A 17471-nucleotide genomic window follows, 5' to 3' on the forward strand; every position below is an offset into this window, starting at 1 on the left:
GATGTGTTTTGATTGACAATCACACTGAGAGCTTTTTCATCTGGCTAAGGTTTTTCCAAGAAGCTCTGGAAAACCTGATCTCAATTATAGACATTTATATGTATTGACTATATGCAGGTTCTTCAATTGTGCGCTAATGTATCCAACTCTGGTTTTTAAAAGCAGGAATTAATTGAGGCAGAGATCTGACTCTTTGTTACCTTTGTGGGGAAGTGCCTTTTAATAATTGTTTGCATGATTTCTGTTTCTTCCTACACATTTTAAGTCAGTGAAGATGGGCACAAGAAGAAAGCTTCCAGGTCACATTTTATCAGAGAAGCTGCATTTGCTTGGTTGAATCTGGCAGTATGCAGCCGATTACAGTAGTCTTAGTGACTCAAAGGTAGAGAGTGCAAAGATTATTCTCTCCCTGAGTCTGCATATTACATAAAATAAATAGTATGCTTCTTGATGCTGTTCATGTAATATATAGCTCTTACACTGACCAGCCACTTCAATAAATCCACTTGCGTAATACTGTATAGGTCAAAACATCTCTGACCTGTAAGGATGTTTGTAATACATCCATTGTCCCAGTAGATCTGCTTGACATTAAGGCCAAGACAGCACCGCAGGCCTTTTGTCACATTCCTTGAGTTCAGTTTTTGGTTCTAAGTGGAGAACCAGATGCTCTGGTGCACACAGGGCAGGAGATTGATATTCATTGGTCACACTTCTGTAACAGCCTCACAGCCACAGTGCACCAGTGCACGCATTAATGACATAGTCCCCTCATCCCCTTGCTTTGGGAACGGTTATGATTGATACTCACAGGTACAGTGTAAAAGCTACAGACAGGGGGGTTAAAAGAGAAAAATAGAGCAGTGGTCATATTCAGTCCAGATTAATTGGAGATAAAGTATCGGAATTTCAGGAACAGGACCACGCCTCCAAACACGCTCCTTCCAGTTCTTATCTATATATGTTCTCCCAGTTCTACAAGCTGTTCATTCTCGTTTCCCACCCTTCCTCCCCTTTTCAATTCTTTAACTTCTTCACTTCTATTTAGTACATGGAGATCTGCCAGGCCTGGGAGCTGCCACCAGTCTCCTTCGAGGCCTTCCCCAAACCGCAGCTGAATTCATTTCCAAGCCATTCACCTTTACCTACTAAAACGCTGTCCAACCTAAAATGAGGACGTGGGCCCAGCTAGTGAACTGATAACTCCAACAAGACTGGGTCTAGGAAATCAAAACATACACATGCACACAGAAATCCTTCAGTTTCTGATTGGATTTTGCAGCATTCTGTAGAAAAAAGAAAAACATGATGCAAACTGGGCACACAGGTTTGGAGAATGCATCTTTTGGGAGACCACAAAGATGAAAACCACGACACGGACCTTTTCTTGGAGGAAGAATGATTAGATAAGAGTGCCATCTTTAAAACATTATCGGTAATGGTGAGGATGATTGTGTTACCTTCAGAAGAAGATAACCTGGGAACAATAACCAGGGAGATGGCTGGCCAATTTAAATGATGGAGAGGAAGAAGGATGGAATAACCTGGAAGAGCACTGGTGGGAGTGCTTGCTCTGGGCTCAAATTAGGGCAGGAGGCACCAAAGGCCACTCATTTCTTACTTTAGAGCAGACTTAGGTGGCAGCAGTTTCTGAAATCTAAAATCAATTTAAAAAAAAAAAATTCTCAAAACGTGAGTGTTTATTGAACCTTCTGACAAATTATGTCTATATGAGTTTTCATTTGTCGAATTTTCTCTGCACTGTGAAATTATTGCTCATGGTAGCGCTTCATGTGTCACATTGTATACATCAAGTTTTTCGGGGGAAAAAATCACAGTGATGATGTAAAGGCCACAAAAACTAATAGGATTCACTTGGTGTTACAGGGTTAAAGCAAAAAATTGGTGTAATTAGCTCTCGTGGTTTTGCTCTGCATTTACATTTCTGTTTAAATTTGAAGTAAAAAGACATTTTAAAACATAGTTATGGTCCCAGTTTTGAGTGAGAATCTAATATTTAGACCAGATTGCTCATCCTGAAGCTCAGAATTTAGTTTAAATAATGGCGAGACTTTGATCTCAAAGCTATAACCTTTGAAAGATTGTCCACTGCAGGCCTCTGGTTATGTCTTTCATTTGCACTTCCCTCTCTACTTACTTCATCGTTCACTGACGGTACTTCCTTTAAAATGATTATAATGGCCATGCAGAAGCTCTTTTCATAGACTTGATTAGTAGAATATCTTTAATCTGTATTCACGTAGCACTCCCATTATCCTTTGTGTTGTGAATAGGGACTAAATACAGTGTGAATGTTGTAATGATTACACTAGTCAGACAGACTGTAAAAATGCAATGGGCTTGATTAATTATTAAAAACCTTCTGGTCTTTTACAGGTTGTGATCATGAATGTGTTACAATGGAGATAACTTAAACTTTATTCAGGGTCAGTTTTTTGGTAATTATTTGCATTTAAATCCACGTCTGCCTAATGAGCCCTCGACAGCTCATCCCTGCCCTACAGTGAGAGGGGAAATTTCCACTGGAGTTGTTGTTGTCATCCAGTTGATCACCCTTCCACCAATATGGCACTGACAGAATGCACAGACATTTATGGCTGATATGCCCAGCTGTTTGTTGACAGTGGGGAATAGGAGCTGACTACTGGCAGGAATGTAGGCTGGCGGAGAGCGGAAAAGTACTGGGGGTAGTCAACAACTACTCCCATAAGCCCCCTGACCAGTTAAGCACGTTCCAATAGTTGTGTCTCGAGGGCCAATTTTAAACAAGCCTGTAGTTACAAGCGACAGCAAAATAAAATGACATTTATTCTCTGGAACTAGGTTGTTCTGATCTCTCACAGGTTCATAAAATGCTTCTCTTGCCATTTGTATTGGCAGTGATAAGCCACAGTCAAACAACTATTGATGTTTTCCCTCCCAGGACCAGTTCAGATGCCAGGATATGCTCATCCCCAGTATTGATCCAATAACATTGCTCTCTTTTCCCCACATTTTCCCACTGAAAAAAGTGGAATTGTTTTTTGTAAAGTGTGATGCAAAATCCTGTGTCAGTGAGCCAAATTATATAACTTTATAATGATGCTGTTGTAGAAAAACTCCTTCTAACATGTTCTGTCTAGAAGTAATCCCTGACAGTCAACATTTCAGGCTGCAGACAGAGCTAAACAAGCTTTTTGCACAGTTTCAGTTTTTTTTAAGTCTTGGTTGATGTCAAAAAACAGCAGGAATCCCGAAAATGAACATCTCGGGCAGACGCATCTGCCTCATCCACCTGTTGTCAAAACCTTCTGTTTGTGAGAGTTAGCCAGTCAGAAGAAAGTTGGCTTAAAGAGTAAAATGGTGTGTCACGGAGTAAAGATTAACCAAGGGTCTGCACTAAAAAGCAGATGGATATGTCAGTACTAATACATTTTATTTTTTCTTCCAGCCCCAGGAAATTAAAACCTTCAGACACTTAATTGCATTCTGATTCATTTTGATGAATCAATTTGAATCTTTTATGTCTTAATATATGCTGGATGTTTCTTAAACAATACAAAATTGGACTAGAACCAGTTTAAAATGGCAAAATAATTCAGTTTCTTATTCTTTGTACCTTCATTTTTTTTCAATGCTCATTTTTATTCTGCTGAGTCAACACAAGACATGATTATTTTTCTGTGTTCTTGTGTTTGCTTGCCTCTCACGTGAGAGTCAGGTGTCCGAAGTCACAAGGTGACAGCTCTTTTTGAAATCAGGTGACGTTCATATCTTTTGTTTGGAGAAGTAACGCACTTAAATGTGCACGACCTATATCTGCGCAATTTGTGCCGCATATCTTTATGCATGTTAAAATCATATTTCACAAATATGGGATGATTTTTACTGAACATGTATATATCTCAACTATGTTAATGAAGCTGATCAAAAACAACAAAGGCATCTAAACTAAGTCGAAATTGAACCTTACTGGAGTAATACTTGAACAAATATGTTATTCTTTAAATGACTGAAGCAGAGGATAGAGGGGTACCCAAATCTAACCATCACATCAAAAACAGTAAATATGTCGCCGTTCTCACACGACTGTCTGATTCTCATGGATGAGACAACAGGAAATTGCATTGCATGCAAAACAATAACGCATGCGCGTTACTTTGGGGAAAAAATGGAAGAAATTTCATAGGTTACTGCTGCAAAGCTTAAACGTGTCCCTTGAAATAAAATGCACAAAATCATCAGGGAATAGAAGTGCAAATCAAGCGTCCCTCAGGTGTGCTTCGAATGAGGATGATTAGACACATCACTGACTGCAGCCTTTAGAAATCCTAGTTTTGACATTAGCCTGAAGTGAAATACAAAACACGAGCATACATGAAATTGACCAAATAATGCATGAAAATACAGAAAAGGTTTTTTACTCTTTGCTTGTTCATAGCAGAAATATGTGGTTGGCTGTTACATTGTTGGCTTCTTGTACTCTCTCTTTCAAATGAAACATTTTCAAGGACAGCAAATCTTCTTCTGACTGGCAAGTTTTAAAGTCTTACAGGAAAATTGCTAATCATTTCAAAGCATTCCAATGCAAGGCATAAACTCACAGATTCATCTATCACAGCTGCTCGAAATACCTTAAAATGAAGCAAGATCAAATCTTGTTAGAGCACAAATGTAGCTGATATGGTGCAATAAACAACCTGCCACTTGACAACAATATGACTAATGCTTGTTTTGATGACGTCTACCAGGGATCAGCTTATTATCATGTACTGGGACCTGGTAAAAAAAAAAAAAAGGTGATATATGTCGTGATATTTTGTGGTGGTGATGTCTGTCATTTCCCTGGAATACTGCTTTAGGCTGTTGTTTTTTCTTTTTTTTTTCTCTTTGCACATACTGTGTAAACTCTAATGTTTTGATTGAGGGGCAGGACACGCTGGCATTATGGGGACAATCCCAACTGTACCGACACAGCCGTCGCTTATGTAATGGGAGATTTGACTGGGACACTGTGTTCCCTGACGAAGGCACTTCTTTTCAAAACCATGTGTGGCAAGCTTCCAGAGAATCATTCACAGAGAGTGTACTCCTGTTCACTCAGACTGGAGGAACTAAACAAGGAGCAGAGTGTGTCTGATTATGTTATCATTGAAATGAAGAATGAGGTGGAGGTTACTATGTAAGGACTTTGAAACAGCAACACCTGTTTACTGACTTGCAAATCATTGTTGGTACAGTAGGTGCTTTACAGTATGAAGTTAATAATTCTTGATTGTGTATACCTAATCAAATACAGCTAATTGTAGCAAAATGTATATATCAGCTTTAAAGCAACAGCTTCTTTATTTGTCATAATCCACAAAGCCAGATTTGTTAAGAAAGCATAGTATTGAATCAAACTATGTCAAACTCAGTTGTAGTCTGCAACATCTGGTGGCTTACTTGACACTCTTCTACATGACCTACACCAGTGGCAGGTTTTTAAACCAATTTAGCCTTCCCACAGTTGCTACTCATCTGCAAGTGGCTTTGCAACCCACTGCCAGCCCAAATCATGCTTTCAGGCTGTTTCTGACCTAACGTCATATCTGCTGTCATTGCTGGAAGCAGCCCATCAAAAGATGTGTACACTGTGCTTTAAAAGGGATGGAGATGGTCAGCAACAATACTCAGGCAACATTGATGCAAAGCAGGATGCAACCATGCTTTCATGTCGTTCATGCAAAATTCTGGTCCTACCATGTGAATGTCACAGCAGAAGTCAACACTCATCACATCATGCAATGCTTTTCCAATCTTCTGTGGTCCACTTTTGGTGAGCCTGTACAATTTGTATCCTCAGTTTTCTGTTCTTATCTCACAGGAATGGAAACCAGTGCCGTCTTCTCCTCCTATACCCCATTTGCTTCAATGTTTTATGTGTTGTGCTCTCTCTGCATATCTTTTTTGTAACAAAGAGTCATTAAACTCGCACATCTAGAACCAGCAACCACACTGCATTCAAAGTCACTTAAATCACCGTTCTTCCCCATTCTGATGCTTGTCTTTTACTTTAGCAGGTCATCTTGACCATGTCTGCATCCCTAAATGCAGACTTTCTGCAATGTGATTGTCCCATTAGATATTTGCATTAATGAGCAGCTGAACAAGTATACCTAATAAAGTAGCTGGTGGCTCTATGCACATAGACGGTGAAGGTCCCATAACAGAGCCATAGAGCTAATAACAAATTACTGAAGATGGAAATGGGAAGGCAAGTTATTTGGGCTTTAGCAGTCCTGACAGAAATGCTTTTCAGCTTGATGGGTGAAAACCAGTGTTGAAATAGATTTCATGTGGGGCTCTGACCTATGTCCAATCCAATATCTTTGAGAGCTGGAAAACAGGCCTTACCCTAAAAATCACTAAAGGAATTTTAGTTTGCTGAAAGAAGAGAGTGCATGACACCAGCTCAGTCTGTGCTATTTGCAGGCATGATCACGCAAACTTTGTACCAGCGGGTTAAATGTTTAATGTCTGATCAGAACATGTTGGACAGCTGCCTTGTCACATTCACTGGGAAAGTTCAGGGCTGTCCAAACCAGACTGAATATGTTTGCCGTTGAGTCCAGTTTAATCCTGAATGAAGGTTGAAAGTTTGAAAACCAGATGAGTTGAACTGCACGTCTGTCATACTTTTAGCCAACTGGCAGCTAAGTTTCAGACAGACAACTTCCTCTGACCTCACTTACATTAAACCTATACTAGCGAACGCTAACCATGAATTATTACAGTAATCACAATGTCAAAAAAACTTACCCAATGCACCAACGCAGTTATGGGTAATGTTTTAATTCTTAGTAATGTATTACATAACACCAGATCAAAGTAAGCTTTCATTTTCTACTTGGGTACTGCATACTCTTGATAAAGGTTTGAGCATTTTGGTTGGGTACATGGGTACGAATTACACTAAACAAGGAATATTGTGCACATGTAAACCCCAAGTAAGATAAATGACAAAATATGCTATTTTAGTCTCAGCTTTAGCTTTAGTCAGAACAACACATCCAGCACATATCTATTCAGACTCACATGTTTACTGAGAGTGCTTGAGTTGTAGCATAATACCTGTTCTGAACTTCTTAATTGTAAGCTGCAAATAAATATAGTAATTAATGAAATTGGTGAATCGGTGTTGAAACCAAATGAAAAAACAAAACTACATTAACTATGCTCACGTTTTAACTTTTGTAAGTTAGGTAGCTGGACCGGCCAACTACCTAGCCTGACCTGTCTCCCCATTGTGATGTTTGTGAATTGTATGTATGGTCGGCAAGGTCAGTCTCTCAATTGCCCCTCGGGGATTCAGAAGTCAAGTCTTCTGAATCTGAATTAACTTTTGTATGTTGCATAGCAGCAGGAGGCAAAGCCTGAGACATGTTGAGACATGTACTTCTGCTTTCATACAAAATAAAGTCTTGGTTTTTTTAAAAAATGTTTTAAATTGACATTAAACACACCTTTTATGTATTGGCCTTAAAGTAAACAGGCTGGTTGTTTTGTTTCAATTTTACGCAATTTATGGTTTCGGTGTAGCTCCAGTTTCTCTGGGTTCCCCAAACAAAGATGGTGGTTCTTCCTACTGGTGATTCTTGTGATTCCACCCAAAATACTACCCAGGGGCTTGTAAGCATTGCAAAGATGGCCAACAAGCAGTAAGCATGGCTTCTAGAAGAGGATTAATATTAGTCTAGGGTTTATTGTTGTTTATTGTGTTTGTGTTAGCGTTTTTATGACTAAAACCACTTGATAAACGTGTTAATTTATTTATATATTAGTTCAGTTTGGGGAACTGAGGAAGAATTTAGGAAGAATTTCGAAAGTTGGGGCCTCTGAAGAGTTTGCTAGAGTGGAAGAACCCAAACTCACTAAGCCCGCCTCCTCCTCTTCTGATTGGCCAGCCTGGAGAGTAAATTAGAATTCCCACTCTCCCATTGGCTGGAGAATCCTACATCTCCGCTGCTGCCTCCCTTGTTTTCATACTACAGCATGAAAACACCTTCAGTGGTTTGGAGTAGCTTAGCTCTGGAACCTGTTTATGAGTAGACTCGGGACCTCACAGAGCAACAATGAAGTTCGTTCGGTTTATCATGAAAAACGCCGCCGTGGCCAGCGCGCCGAAACACATCGAGCATTTCTCGAAATTCTCTCCTTCACCCCTCTCCATGAAGCAGTTTCTCGATTTCGGTGAGTATTGATCCTCGCTAATGTTGTTGCTGGTTTGTGATGTAACAATGGGGGGCTACGTGACCTATGTGGCGTCAGCTACGAAGACGCGACCACAGATATACCACCGTTTCGTGACCAAATGTCCCGTGGCCATGCATGCTTGCACGGCTCTGCATCTGCTCTGCAGTGTTTGCAGAAACATGGTGCTCATTTTTGCTAGTGTTGCGTCAGACGTGGGCCTATCACTTTGTGTGCATTATTATGTTTTTAATTTTCTCACCACTATGAACTGCTAATAAAGACTATGATGTGCAGACTATTACACGTTTTGTGCAAAGGGATTGCAAGTGTCGACACAGATGTTAACATGCGAATATTAATTTTCTATTATTGTTATTATTATTATTGTTGTTGTTGTTATTATTGTCGCTGTTGTTGTTTTTTAATCTATCTGACTTTAATTTTGTTGGATTAAAGTTAGTTAAAAATTACCCACCGTTATGCATACAGTTGTTTATTCCAGTCAGCAGTTCAAAAAAAAACTTTCTCTAAATGTCTCAAATTCGCACAAAGTCCTTCTTACTAACATTTAAGACATTAAAAAAACTTCTGAATGTGTATTTTTCTCAGGATCATTTAGTCAGTACATCTGTTTGTCCCCAATTCAGGTTCCATTAATGCCTGTGAAAAGACGTCCTTTGCTTTTCTGAGGCAGGAGCTTCCAGTAAGGCTCTCAAATATCATGAAGGAGATTAACTTGCTCCCTGACAAACTGCTCACAACTCCATCTGTGAAAATGGTGCAGGGCTGGTAAGTTGAATGGGTTTTATTGATTAATATGATCCAAGTAATCAAATGTATTTAGTTACTTTTTATATTTTAAATGTATTTATACAGCAGAAACATTTTCCAAAACAAAAGAGCAGCTTATTACAGTTAGTGTCTGTCAGCCTCTGGTGTTTTACGAAGCATATTTGATGCCAGCTTTTATCTTCCGTCTAGTCACAGTCACAGCTGTTGACTTGTTTATTGCCAGTTTATCTCCCCCCCCCACCCACCCACCCACCCACCCATCGTGCTCAGAATTACAAAGCCCCCTATCTGACCAAGCTGTACTCCTTCCAACTAGGGCTGCGCTGGTGAGAGTGAGTGTGAGGCGGAGAGTTGAACTTTACCCCAGTTTCTCCTCACATGTCACGTGACTGTTGTTTTCAAGGCTGCTGTTTCCCTTATGAGGAGTGGGCTGTGATCTGTATATGTGCCATAAACAAAGTTTTTCTTAAAAAATTGAGGACTTAGCAGTTTCTCTTGTATTTTGCAGCACATGCTAACATGTTTTAACTTATATTTTCAGGTATGTCCAGAGTTTAATGGAGCTCCTTGAGTTCCTGGACAAGAATCCTGATGATCACAAAGTCCTTGGAGAGTAAGTTTCTCATTCTTATGGATGTTTTCATGTTTTGTAATGAAACATGACCTTTGTGTTCTCCCAAGTGCCTTCATCCCTTTCAATGTGATACTGCTCAAACCCCTGATGCAGGATATCTTTGTCATTCCTCCCCAGGTTTGTTGATACCTTAGTTACCATCAGAAACAGACACAATGATGTGGTGCCCACCATGGCCCAGGGTGTCATAGAATACAAAGAGGCCTTCCCCCAGGATGTGGCCACCAACCAGAACATCCAGTACTTTCTGGATCGCTTCTACATGAGCCGCATCTCAATCCGGATGCTCATCAACCAGCACAGTGAGTAACATTTGAATTTTTTATTTATTTATTTATTTTAATTCACCGTACCTTTATTGTTAGTGTGTTGTTGTTGGATATCATTGAATGCCGTCAGGGAATCATCACGTGAAGAGCATGGCCAGCTAGAAATTAGCTTAAATTGTTTACATGCTAGAATTTCTTTTCTTCTGAAATGAGAAAAAAATATGAAAATCTAATTTGATTCTGCCATGTTTAATCTTTTGACCATTTCATTCTGTGTGGGCTTTTAAATAAATTACAGTCTTAATGGGCTCCACACAAACTTAGGCACCGAAAAGAAGAAATGCTGCACCGACTGCTGTGCTTGTATATGATGCAGCGTTCATTGCACAATTACAAGCTGATGTAAATGTACTGTTGAGTCATCACATGGATGGATTTGGTGCCGCAAGCCTCCCATTTTGAGCAGAATTCTGAAAGCAGAATTGCTCACATTTTTCTGCTTTAGGCAAAAGAGTGAATGGCTTTACATTTTTCAGACTGATACGCCCCATTTTCCTTCTTTTTGCCTGTTGTCCCTGTGACAAGTGCTGAAAACACTCGCATGTCAACAGCAGATGGTTGCTCTGGCATGATGTTATGCTCTTCAGACTTCTGTTTTGTTATTGAGAGCTTGTGGAGGTATCATCAGCCATGTGGAACAAAGACAGGTGATGCATATCACTGATCTGATAGTTTAGATTTTCAAAATCACTGTTGCATAAAGGAAAGCATTTATGCTTTATTAACTGCACAACTCTTCTTGAGAAACACTTTTAACACGTATGCAGGTTTCTGCATCTCATAGCAGCATATTGTGCTCCTCAGTGGTATTTTTAGCATGTGTACCCAAGTGTCTGACTTGATGCGTGTTTTTCTTTATTTTCTGTCATTTATATACTGTTGTGGTGGTAAGTGATCATAGTAAACACAGCCAATGTTTCAAATAATGAGGGCACCATATGTTATAAGTAATCACTGTGTTCAACACAGTTCAACTCTTCTTGAGTCTTTATGATATCAAAGAAAGGGGATATATGGGTGTCCCAGATACACATAATATACCCATAAAGCTTGTTTCATAAAAAATGGGCTGAGGGGTTAAATTAACGCCGATAATAAGATAAATAAGGATTATTTTGAGCTGTGAATCATGCAAAGCTGATCTACTAGAGTATAACAGTTATATTATAGAGCTGGCATGAACATAATATGACCCCCTTGGAGTTTTTTTCTAATATATGAATTAATAAGTAGCACTATTAAAACAATAGAAAATATTTGTACTTTTTCATTATCTTTGCATCAAAACCAAGCTGTGTATTTATATAGTTTTTAGTTAAACGTGTATCTCAGTGGTCCATTTGCAGAAGATTCACTGTTTTCTTATTTCTACAGCCCTGATTTTTGATGGTACCACCAATCCGGTTCACCCAAACACCATTGGAAGCATTGATCCTCACTGTAAAGTTGGAGATGTAGTCCAGGGTAAATATACAATATGGCTGAATCTGAATTTTGTTTGTCCCTTTGTTTTTGTTTTTTTCGGTGACATGCGCTCCCTTTATATTCACAGATGCCTTCGGAAGTGCCAAGATGCTTTGTGATCAGTATTACCTCTGTTCCCCTGATGTGATACTTCAGGAGATGAATCGTAAGTTACAGAATTTAGGAATTCTGGAAGTCTGTCCTGCGGCCCATATTGACCCTTTAGCGCTATATTTACCCAGGTGTGAAAAATCTTTTAAGGTAATCATGCAAACAGCCTCAAGGGTAAAAGTCATTGCAGTGCAATGAAGTGGTTTCAGTAAAGCACAAATAGACCCCGGGCCTCCAGTATGTATGCACAGTATGAGTGGTTTTATGTAAGAGAGCATGATGGATCCGAGAGGGCTCTAAATATAGCAGAGAGTCTGATTTGATGGCTAAGCGGGCCTAGCTGACCACATCCGGCGGTATTGACACACAGACCTTTTCCTCTCCATCCTCACAAAGCGTAAAACCAGAGTGCAGCAGAGTAATTGTCACTAATGGAAATCATCCATGAGTGGTTAGAATAATGAATTGTAAATGAAGTGGATGGAATAAATACTTCTCTTTTTTTCCTTCTGTGCAGTGAAGAAGACAAATCATCCAGTAACGATTGTTTATGTGCCATCTCACCTTTATCACATGCTGTTTGAGCTCTTCAAGGTAGGAGACCCAGTTTTGAATATGTGCATGTTTGACTCAATATTCCTGAACATCTTGAAAATTTATTTTATTGTCTTAAATATTTATAGAATGCTATGAGGGCCACGATAGAGACTCATGAGAGCAGCAGGAACCTTCCACCTATTAAAGTCATGGTCTCTCTTGGGGATGAAGATTTGACGATTAAGGTGAGTTGCAATCTTAAAAAAAAAAAAAAAAAAAAAACATTAAAGGGACAGTTCATCCTGAACTCCAATTTTCCTCCATGTAGACTGGTTGTTGTCAGTTGCTCAATTCTGGAGATGATGATTGTACAGATTGCTCGGAGTTTAAAAAGAAATAATAAGAAAAATAAATTTAAAAAAAATTCTATTTAAAACACCAGGCCTCAGTCACCCACACCTGGAGACCCATTGGCAACCCTGTAGCAACTTCTGATTTCTAGAGGTAAAATGTGCATTCCCCAACCAGCTGACCAGCGTTTGGCCTCCTTATGATTGCCCCAAAAGTTGATTCTGTTCATCTGGACGTAGCGTTTTCAGTGGGAGAAACGTTTCCCCAACCTTACAAACAACACATTTGCGTGATGACTGAAACAAGTACCATGACTAACAATGGGCTGTGGGGTCACTTCCTGATCATTAATATGCAAATTTTCGTGACCATTGATCAATTGTCATTGGTCAGTGGTCATGAGTACCACTCACAGAGAAGTTTGGTTAAAATGGTACTCATTGTCATTGATCTAAAGGCATGAAAATCTGCATATTAATGATGAAGAAACTCACCTCACAGCCCATTGTTAGTCAGTAGTGCTAGTTTAAGTTTGTGTAGACAAATGGACGTCTTCCAGGTGAACTACTGGTGACTGGGGCAGTCTGGTAGGAACCAAAGCAGTACAAGGATGTTTTTGATACAGCAGCATATAGCACTGACTGGAGTCTATGCCTGTATAAATGTGGCTTTAGTGATTGATTTCGCAACTTCCAGCAACTTTTAGCAACCACATGCCAAACTTTTGGAGAATACACTGTGTCAAGTGTCATTTAGGTGCAAGCAAAGGCAGGCGTCTCGGCACCTATGATCCCCAAAATTGGGCACCTCAGATCAAAATAATCTAAATGGATCACTGGCACTAGGGGGGGAAAAATGGTGTGATTTCAGGGGTGCATGAATTGGACCAATTTTATGGGTATATTTGGTAAATCCAGAAATTTTTAATGGTAAATCCAGAAATTTTTAATAGTAACTCAGTACCTCAAAATTAAATGATTAAAAAGTGCTCAAGTCTGCACAGCATATGAACCTGTGTTCAGCCCGACTCTGGATTCGGATAACATCCTTAATGTGGTGGGAAAGCGAAAAATCAAACATCATCCTTGGTGTGAACTTGGTCTTGTTCTACATGCATTCATGCAGGTTACTTCAAGGAGTTTCCTCCCATAGTGTTCTAATATATTAACAGCAGCTGGATTAAAGGGTTTAAATTGCCTGTAGGAGTCAACAGGAGCGTAGGTGTGTTTTTATTTTTGTGAACAAGCACATATAAAGCAAGGTTAATGAAGCTTGTAAAGGCAAAATTATTTCACCACACTGATCCTTTTTATTGCTGTCGTTACACCCATTTAGTATTTATTGCATTAATAATACAGGGATATCCCACACGGTACAAAGCGTGCATCTGATTTCAAAGCTAAACTTACCTCTCCTTTTGTCATGTCCACCCAGCGCTTTCTCTAAACATGTTATGTAATGACTTCACCCTCAATTTAAGCACAGTGCCTACTGGCACACAGAGCTACTAAGCTCTGATAAGATTAGCACCATGGGCTGTGTGCATTCATACTCACAGAGCCTATAAATCTTGACTTTATGCCCATGTGTCAACAAAACACTGTCGAGGCTTCTTGTGCCCGACTAGCTTGACTATAAGTGACATACTATAATAAACAAAAACTTATTGGTCTTTAACTGTTTGTGAATTAAATGGCAGTATCTGCACTTGAAATTAGACTCGTCTTATTTATGCTTTCCACCTTCGGTACCAGCAGCAGCCTCTGACAAATACAGGCCACCCCCCTCTTGCACTACACCTTTGTCATTACAATATGTACACAAACATAAGCCACTCGGCTTCCACCCTTATATTGAAGCCGAGTGTTCATGACAGGCAGGCCCGTCTCTCTTCAGCTCTGTCCAAGCACCTCACATCATTCTCTATTTTTACCCCCTGCCCGTGCTGTGCTGTAGGTGAGCGACAAGGGTGGCGGTGTCCCGTTTCGTAGGATTGAGAACCTTTTCAGCTACATGTACTCTACTGCTCCGGCTCCACAAATAGGAGACCAGAAACGGCCTCCACTGGTAAGTAAAAGTAAAGCCAAAGGAGTCGATCATTAACAGCTTTGCACAAACAACAAATTATTTATTCAGCAGGTCTAAAGGGTGCCGTTATGAGCACCACATTCTCTTTGGTTGCCTTTCTTTATAGCCTCCAAGTGTTTTATTGCTTACTTAGTCATTTAAAGTTTCAAGCACTGGACTAATATTGTTGTTTTTCTGAAAAAGCCATTGACCTTCAGTCACAATACAAACTTGACAAAAGATCTGTTTGTTCCATGGATGAGCAGTGCTGCTTGCAGTGTGACAGAACAAAGCCTTCTTAAACCCTTGATCTCCCTCGTCTCTCTGTACAGGCTGGCTTCGGCTACGGTCTGCCCATTTCTCGTCTCTACGCAAAGTACTTCCAGGGGGACTTGCAGCTCTACTCCATGGAGGGCTACGGCACAGACGCTGTCATCTACTTGAAGGTGAGCCAGGCAGGGTGATCATGCATGAAACTGTGACAAGAAGCCGGCAGTTTGAAAGTCTGGAGCGCATAACAAATAGAAGCTGCCCTGTGCCATGCCTTTTGTTAAACACAAAACCGACTCTGCAGACCTGTGGAACTGGTGTAGGTAAGACAGGACATTTGTAATTACATCCTGTCGTCTTGTCCCTCCAGGCGCTGTCCACAGACTCCATCGAAAGGCTGCCAGTGTACAACAAAACTGCTCTGAAGAACTACAAAATGAGCCAAGAGGCTGACGACTGGTGTGTACCCAGCAAAGAGCCCCTAGATCTGAGCAGCTATAAGGTGACCAAGTGAAAACCTCTTCTGGGCAGTACAATGAAGCCTCCAGAATATGTCTTCATATCCCGTGTCATCTTCTGCCAACAAGATGGGAACCAGACTTAGTTTTTTTTCACTCTGAGAATCCTCTTCAGACTAGAGCAGACATAAGTAGCCTTTTTAATTTCAGCCTGTTTTTAGCAGTAGCTCGTTAATGCTTTCTGCATCCGTTATCCTTTTCATGAGAAAGTGCACACATCAGAAATGGCTACTAACAGGAAATGCATTACAATCACCTCTCAGACTTTGGTGAAGTCGCTCCAGTGTTGCTGAACTACACTCAGTATCGGTCGAGAGTGTGAGGTGACGTCCTCGAGGAAGAGACGGGCGGGCGGGGATAATGCAGCATGTTGCGGGTGATTTTAAAAACGTAGATTATGACTGATTTCATACAGTAATGCTGTTGAAGACTTTTCTTATCTATTAAAAGTCTTTACAGCTGTTTAATAAGGGACATGTGGAGGTGTTCAGTTAACAGGAAGCGCCTGTTGTTCAGCCTTATCACAGCAATTTCACCCAAAGGATCACTTTATTCGAATACTTGAAGTATTTAAACTAATACTGGTGTTGCACATTGTTACATTTCTGCTGTACTGTAATGCTGTTTCGTGTGTAAATTTGAACAAATGTTTGACTCTGAGCAAGTTTTGTGCATGCATTTTTTTTTTTTTTTTTCTTTAATAAAAGAAAAAATGTAATCGCAGTATTCCCACTAACATCAGTTTTTTGTGGACCAGGCTGAATGTAATCCACTCTCTTTCTGGGTGTTGTTTTGCATTAATTGCAGTGAAAAGAACAGTACATGATATAATCTACAGGACACGCAGTTCTCTCTGACGTACAACAGTAAGCTACAGTAGCGTTTGCCTGCCTTGGTGGGTGGTTTAATGCTTTTTGACAGTTCAATGGAGGCAAATGTTATTAAACTTCATCGGATGTCGTGTTTAAACTCTACCATCTTGTGATCCAACAAGGCAGGGGCAGATCTTTTGTTGTAATGTGCCATACGAGAACAAAATGCCCTGTTGCATATGAACAGTTATGTTTTGTTCTGGGTTTTTTTTTTTTTTTGGTTTTTTTTTTTAATGATTTAAATCCATCTTAATCATACAGTATGTACAGAATTATTTTTATAGCTACACTTTTTTGCAGCTGAAAATATTGTAAATACTGTAAATGCGATCCAAATGACAATAAAAAGAAAAGCAAACAGTTTAAAGTGTTACTCTTCTGTTCTATTTTTTTATTCTTTTATTTTAATGTCATCTGCAGTCGGTTAATTAAGCGTACAGAAGTGATTATATCAATCAGTGGATGGTCCCTACGGTGCAGCTGATTACAGCTGTGGGGGATGAAAGGAGAAGTGATTAGGGAAAGAAAGTAGAGAGAGTTTTGCCGCCCGGTGTCGCCGGGTCTCCTCTAAAGATGGCGATGAGGTCAAGTTCAGTAACTCTACCCTGTAGACATTTCACCATGTGACCCTCGTGCGCCAAAGAAATCTCACCACGTACGTGACCGATCAGGACTTTACGTCTAGTTATTTCCACTCAGCTGCTTTCGCTGCCTCAGGGTACAAAGAGTTACACCACTATTTTGCCGGGAAGTGACAAGAAGGAACACACTGGTTTAGTAGCACTCGGCTCAGAGCCCAATAAGACAGAGGTCATGTTAGAGTAAACGGACTAAGACGTGGGCTTGTGGTTGCTGGATATGTGGGGAGTGTGAGACTCATGCAGCCAAAGGATAAAAGCCTAAAGGGAGTTCTAATAATAGCTGGCTTCTGCTCGCTTTCTTTTTCAAGAGGGTGAGAGGCAGTATACATTTAACATGTTCAGTATTGGCTGTGCTTTAAAGGTCACTTAGAGATGCTTGTTCTAAATTCTAGAGTCAAATACTGAATTTTTTACCCCTTAGCTGTAAAAGGCTGATGGGGCAGCATGGACATCCAAGCTTGTGAATGCGATAACTCAAGGACGAGGCAATGTTGGATTTTAAAATTCATACAAATCTTGTATGTGTTTTAATTTGAGTGACCACAGCCTCAAGGTCAGTGGTCATATTTGTAGAAACAAAAAATCTAAACTTTTCATTAATACAACTTAATCAACATTACCACTTACAAGCATATTTATTATCCTGTGAT

At 40.0% G+C, this 17471-nt stretch overlaps 1 protein-coding gene across 1 annotated transcript; it reads left to right on the forward strand.

Annotated features, from left to right (window-relative positions):
- Positions 1-7999: 7999 nt before the first annotated feature.
- Positions 8000-16547, forward strand: pdk2a (pyruvate dehydrogenase kinase 2a). Its single transcript, XM_084937169.1, has 11 exons — positions 8000-8232; positions 8883-9024; positions 9569-9640; positions 9779-9963; positions 11365-11454; positions 11543-11620; positions 12083-12159; positions 12249-12347; positions 14410-14520; positions 14853-14966; positions 15161-16547. The coding sequence occupies exons 1-11, from the start codon at positions 8115-8117 to the stop codon at positions 15302-15304; spliced, it is 1230 nt and encodes a 409-aa protein (XP_084793295.1). The 5' UTR covers positions 8000-8114; the 3' UTR covers positions 15305-16547.
- The last annotated feature ends 924 nt before the right edge of the window (positions 16548-17471 follow it).

The sequence above is a fragment of the Perissodus microlepis genome, chromosome 8 (assembly GCF_051167445.1).
Source record: "Perissodus microlepis isolate ML-2025 ecotype Zambia chromosome 8, ASM5116744v1, whole genome shotgun sequence".
NCBI classification, from domain to species: domain Eukaryota; kingdom Metazoa; phylum Chordata; class Actinopteri; order Cichliformes; family Cichlidae; genus Perissodus; species Perissodus microlepis.

Excerpts from the sequence above, each read along its gene's own strand:
- pdk2a (XM_084937169.1), top strand. The coding sequence starts at position 8,115 with ATGAAGTTCGTTCGGTTTATCATGAAAAACGCCGCCGTGGCCAGCGCG. Across the intron at positions 8,233-8,882 it reads GAAGCAGTTTCTCGATTTCG|GTTCCATTAATGCCTGTGAA; the intron begins GTGAGTATTGAT and ends TCCCCAATTCAG. Across the intron at positions 12,160-12,248 it reads TGCTGTTTGAGCTCTTCAAG|AATGCTATGAGGGCCACGAT; the intron begins GTAGGAGACCCA and ends AAATATTTATAG.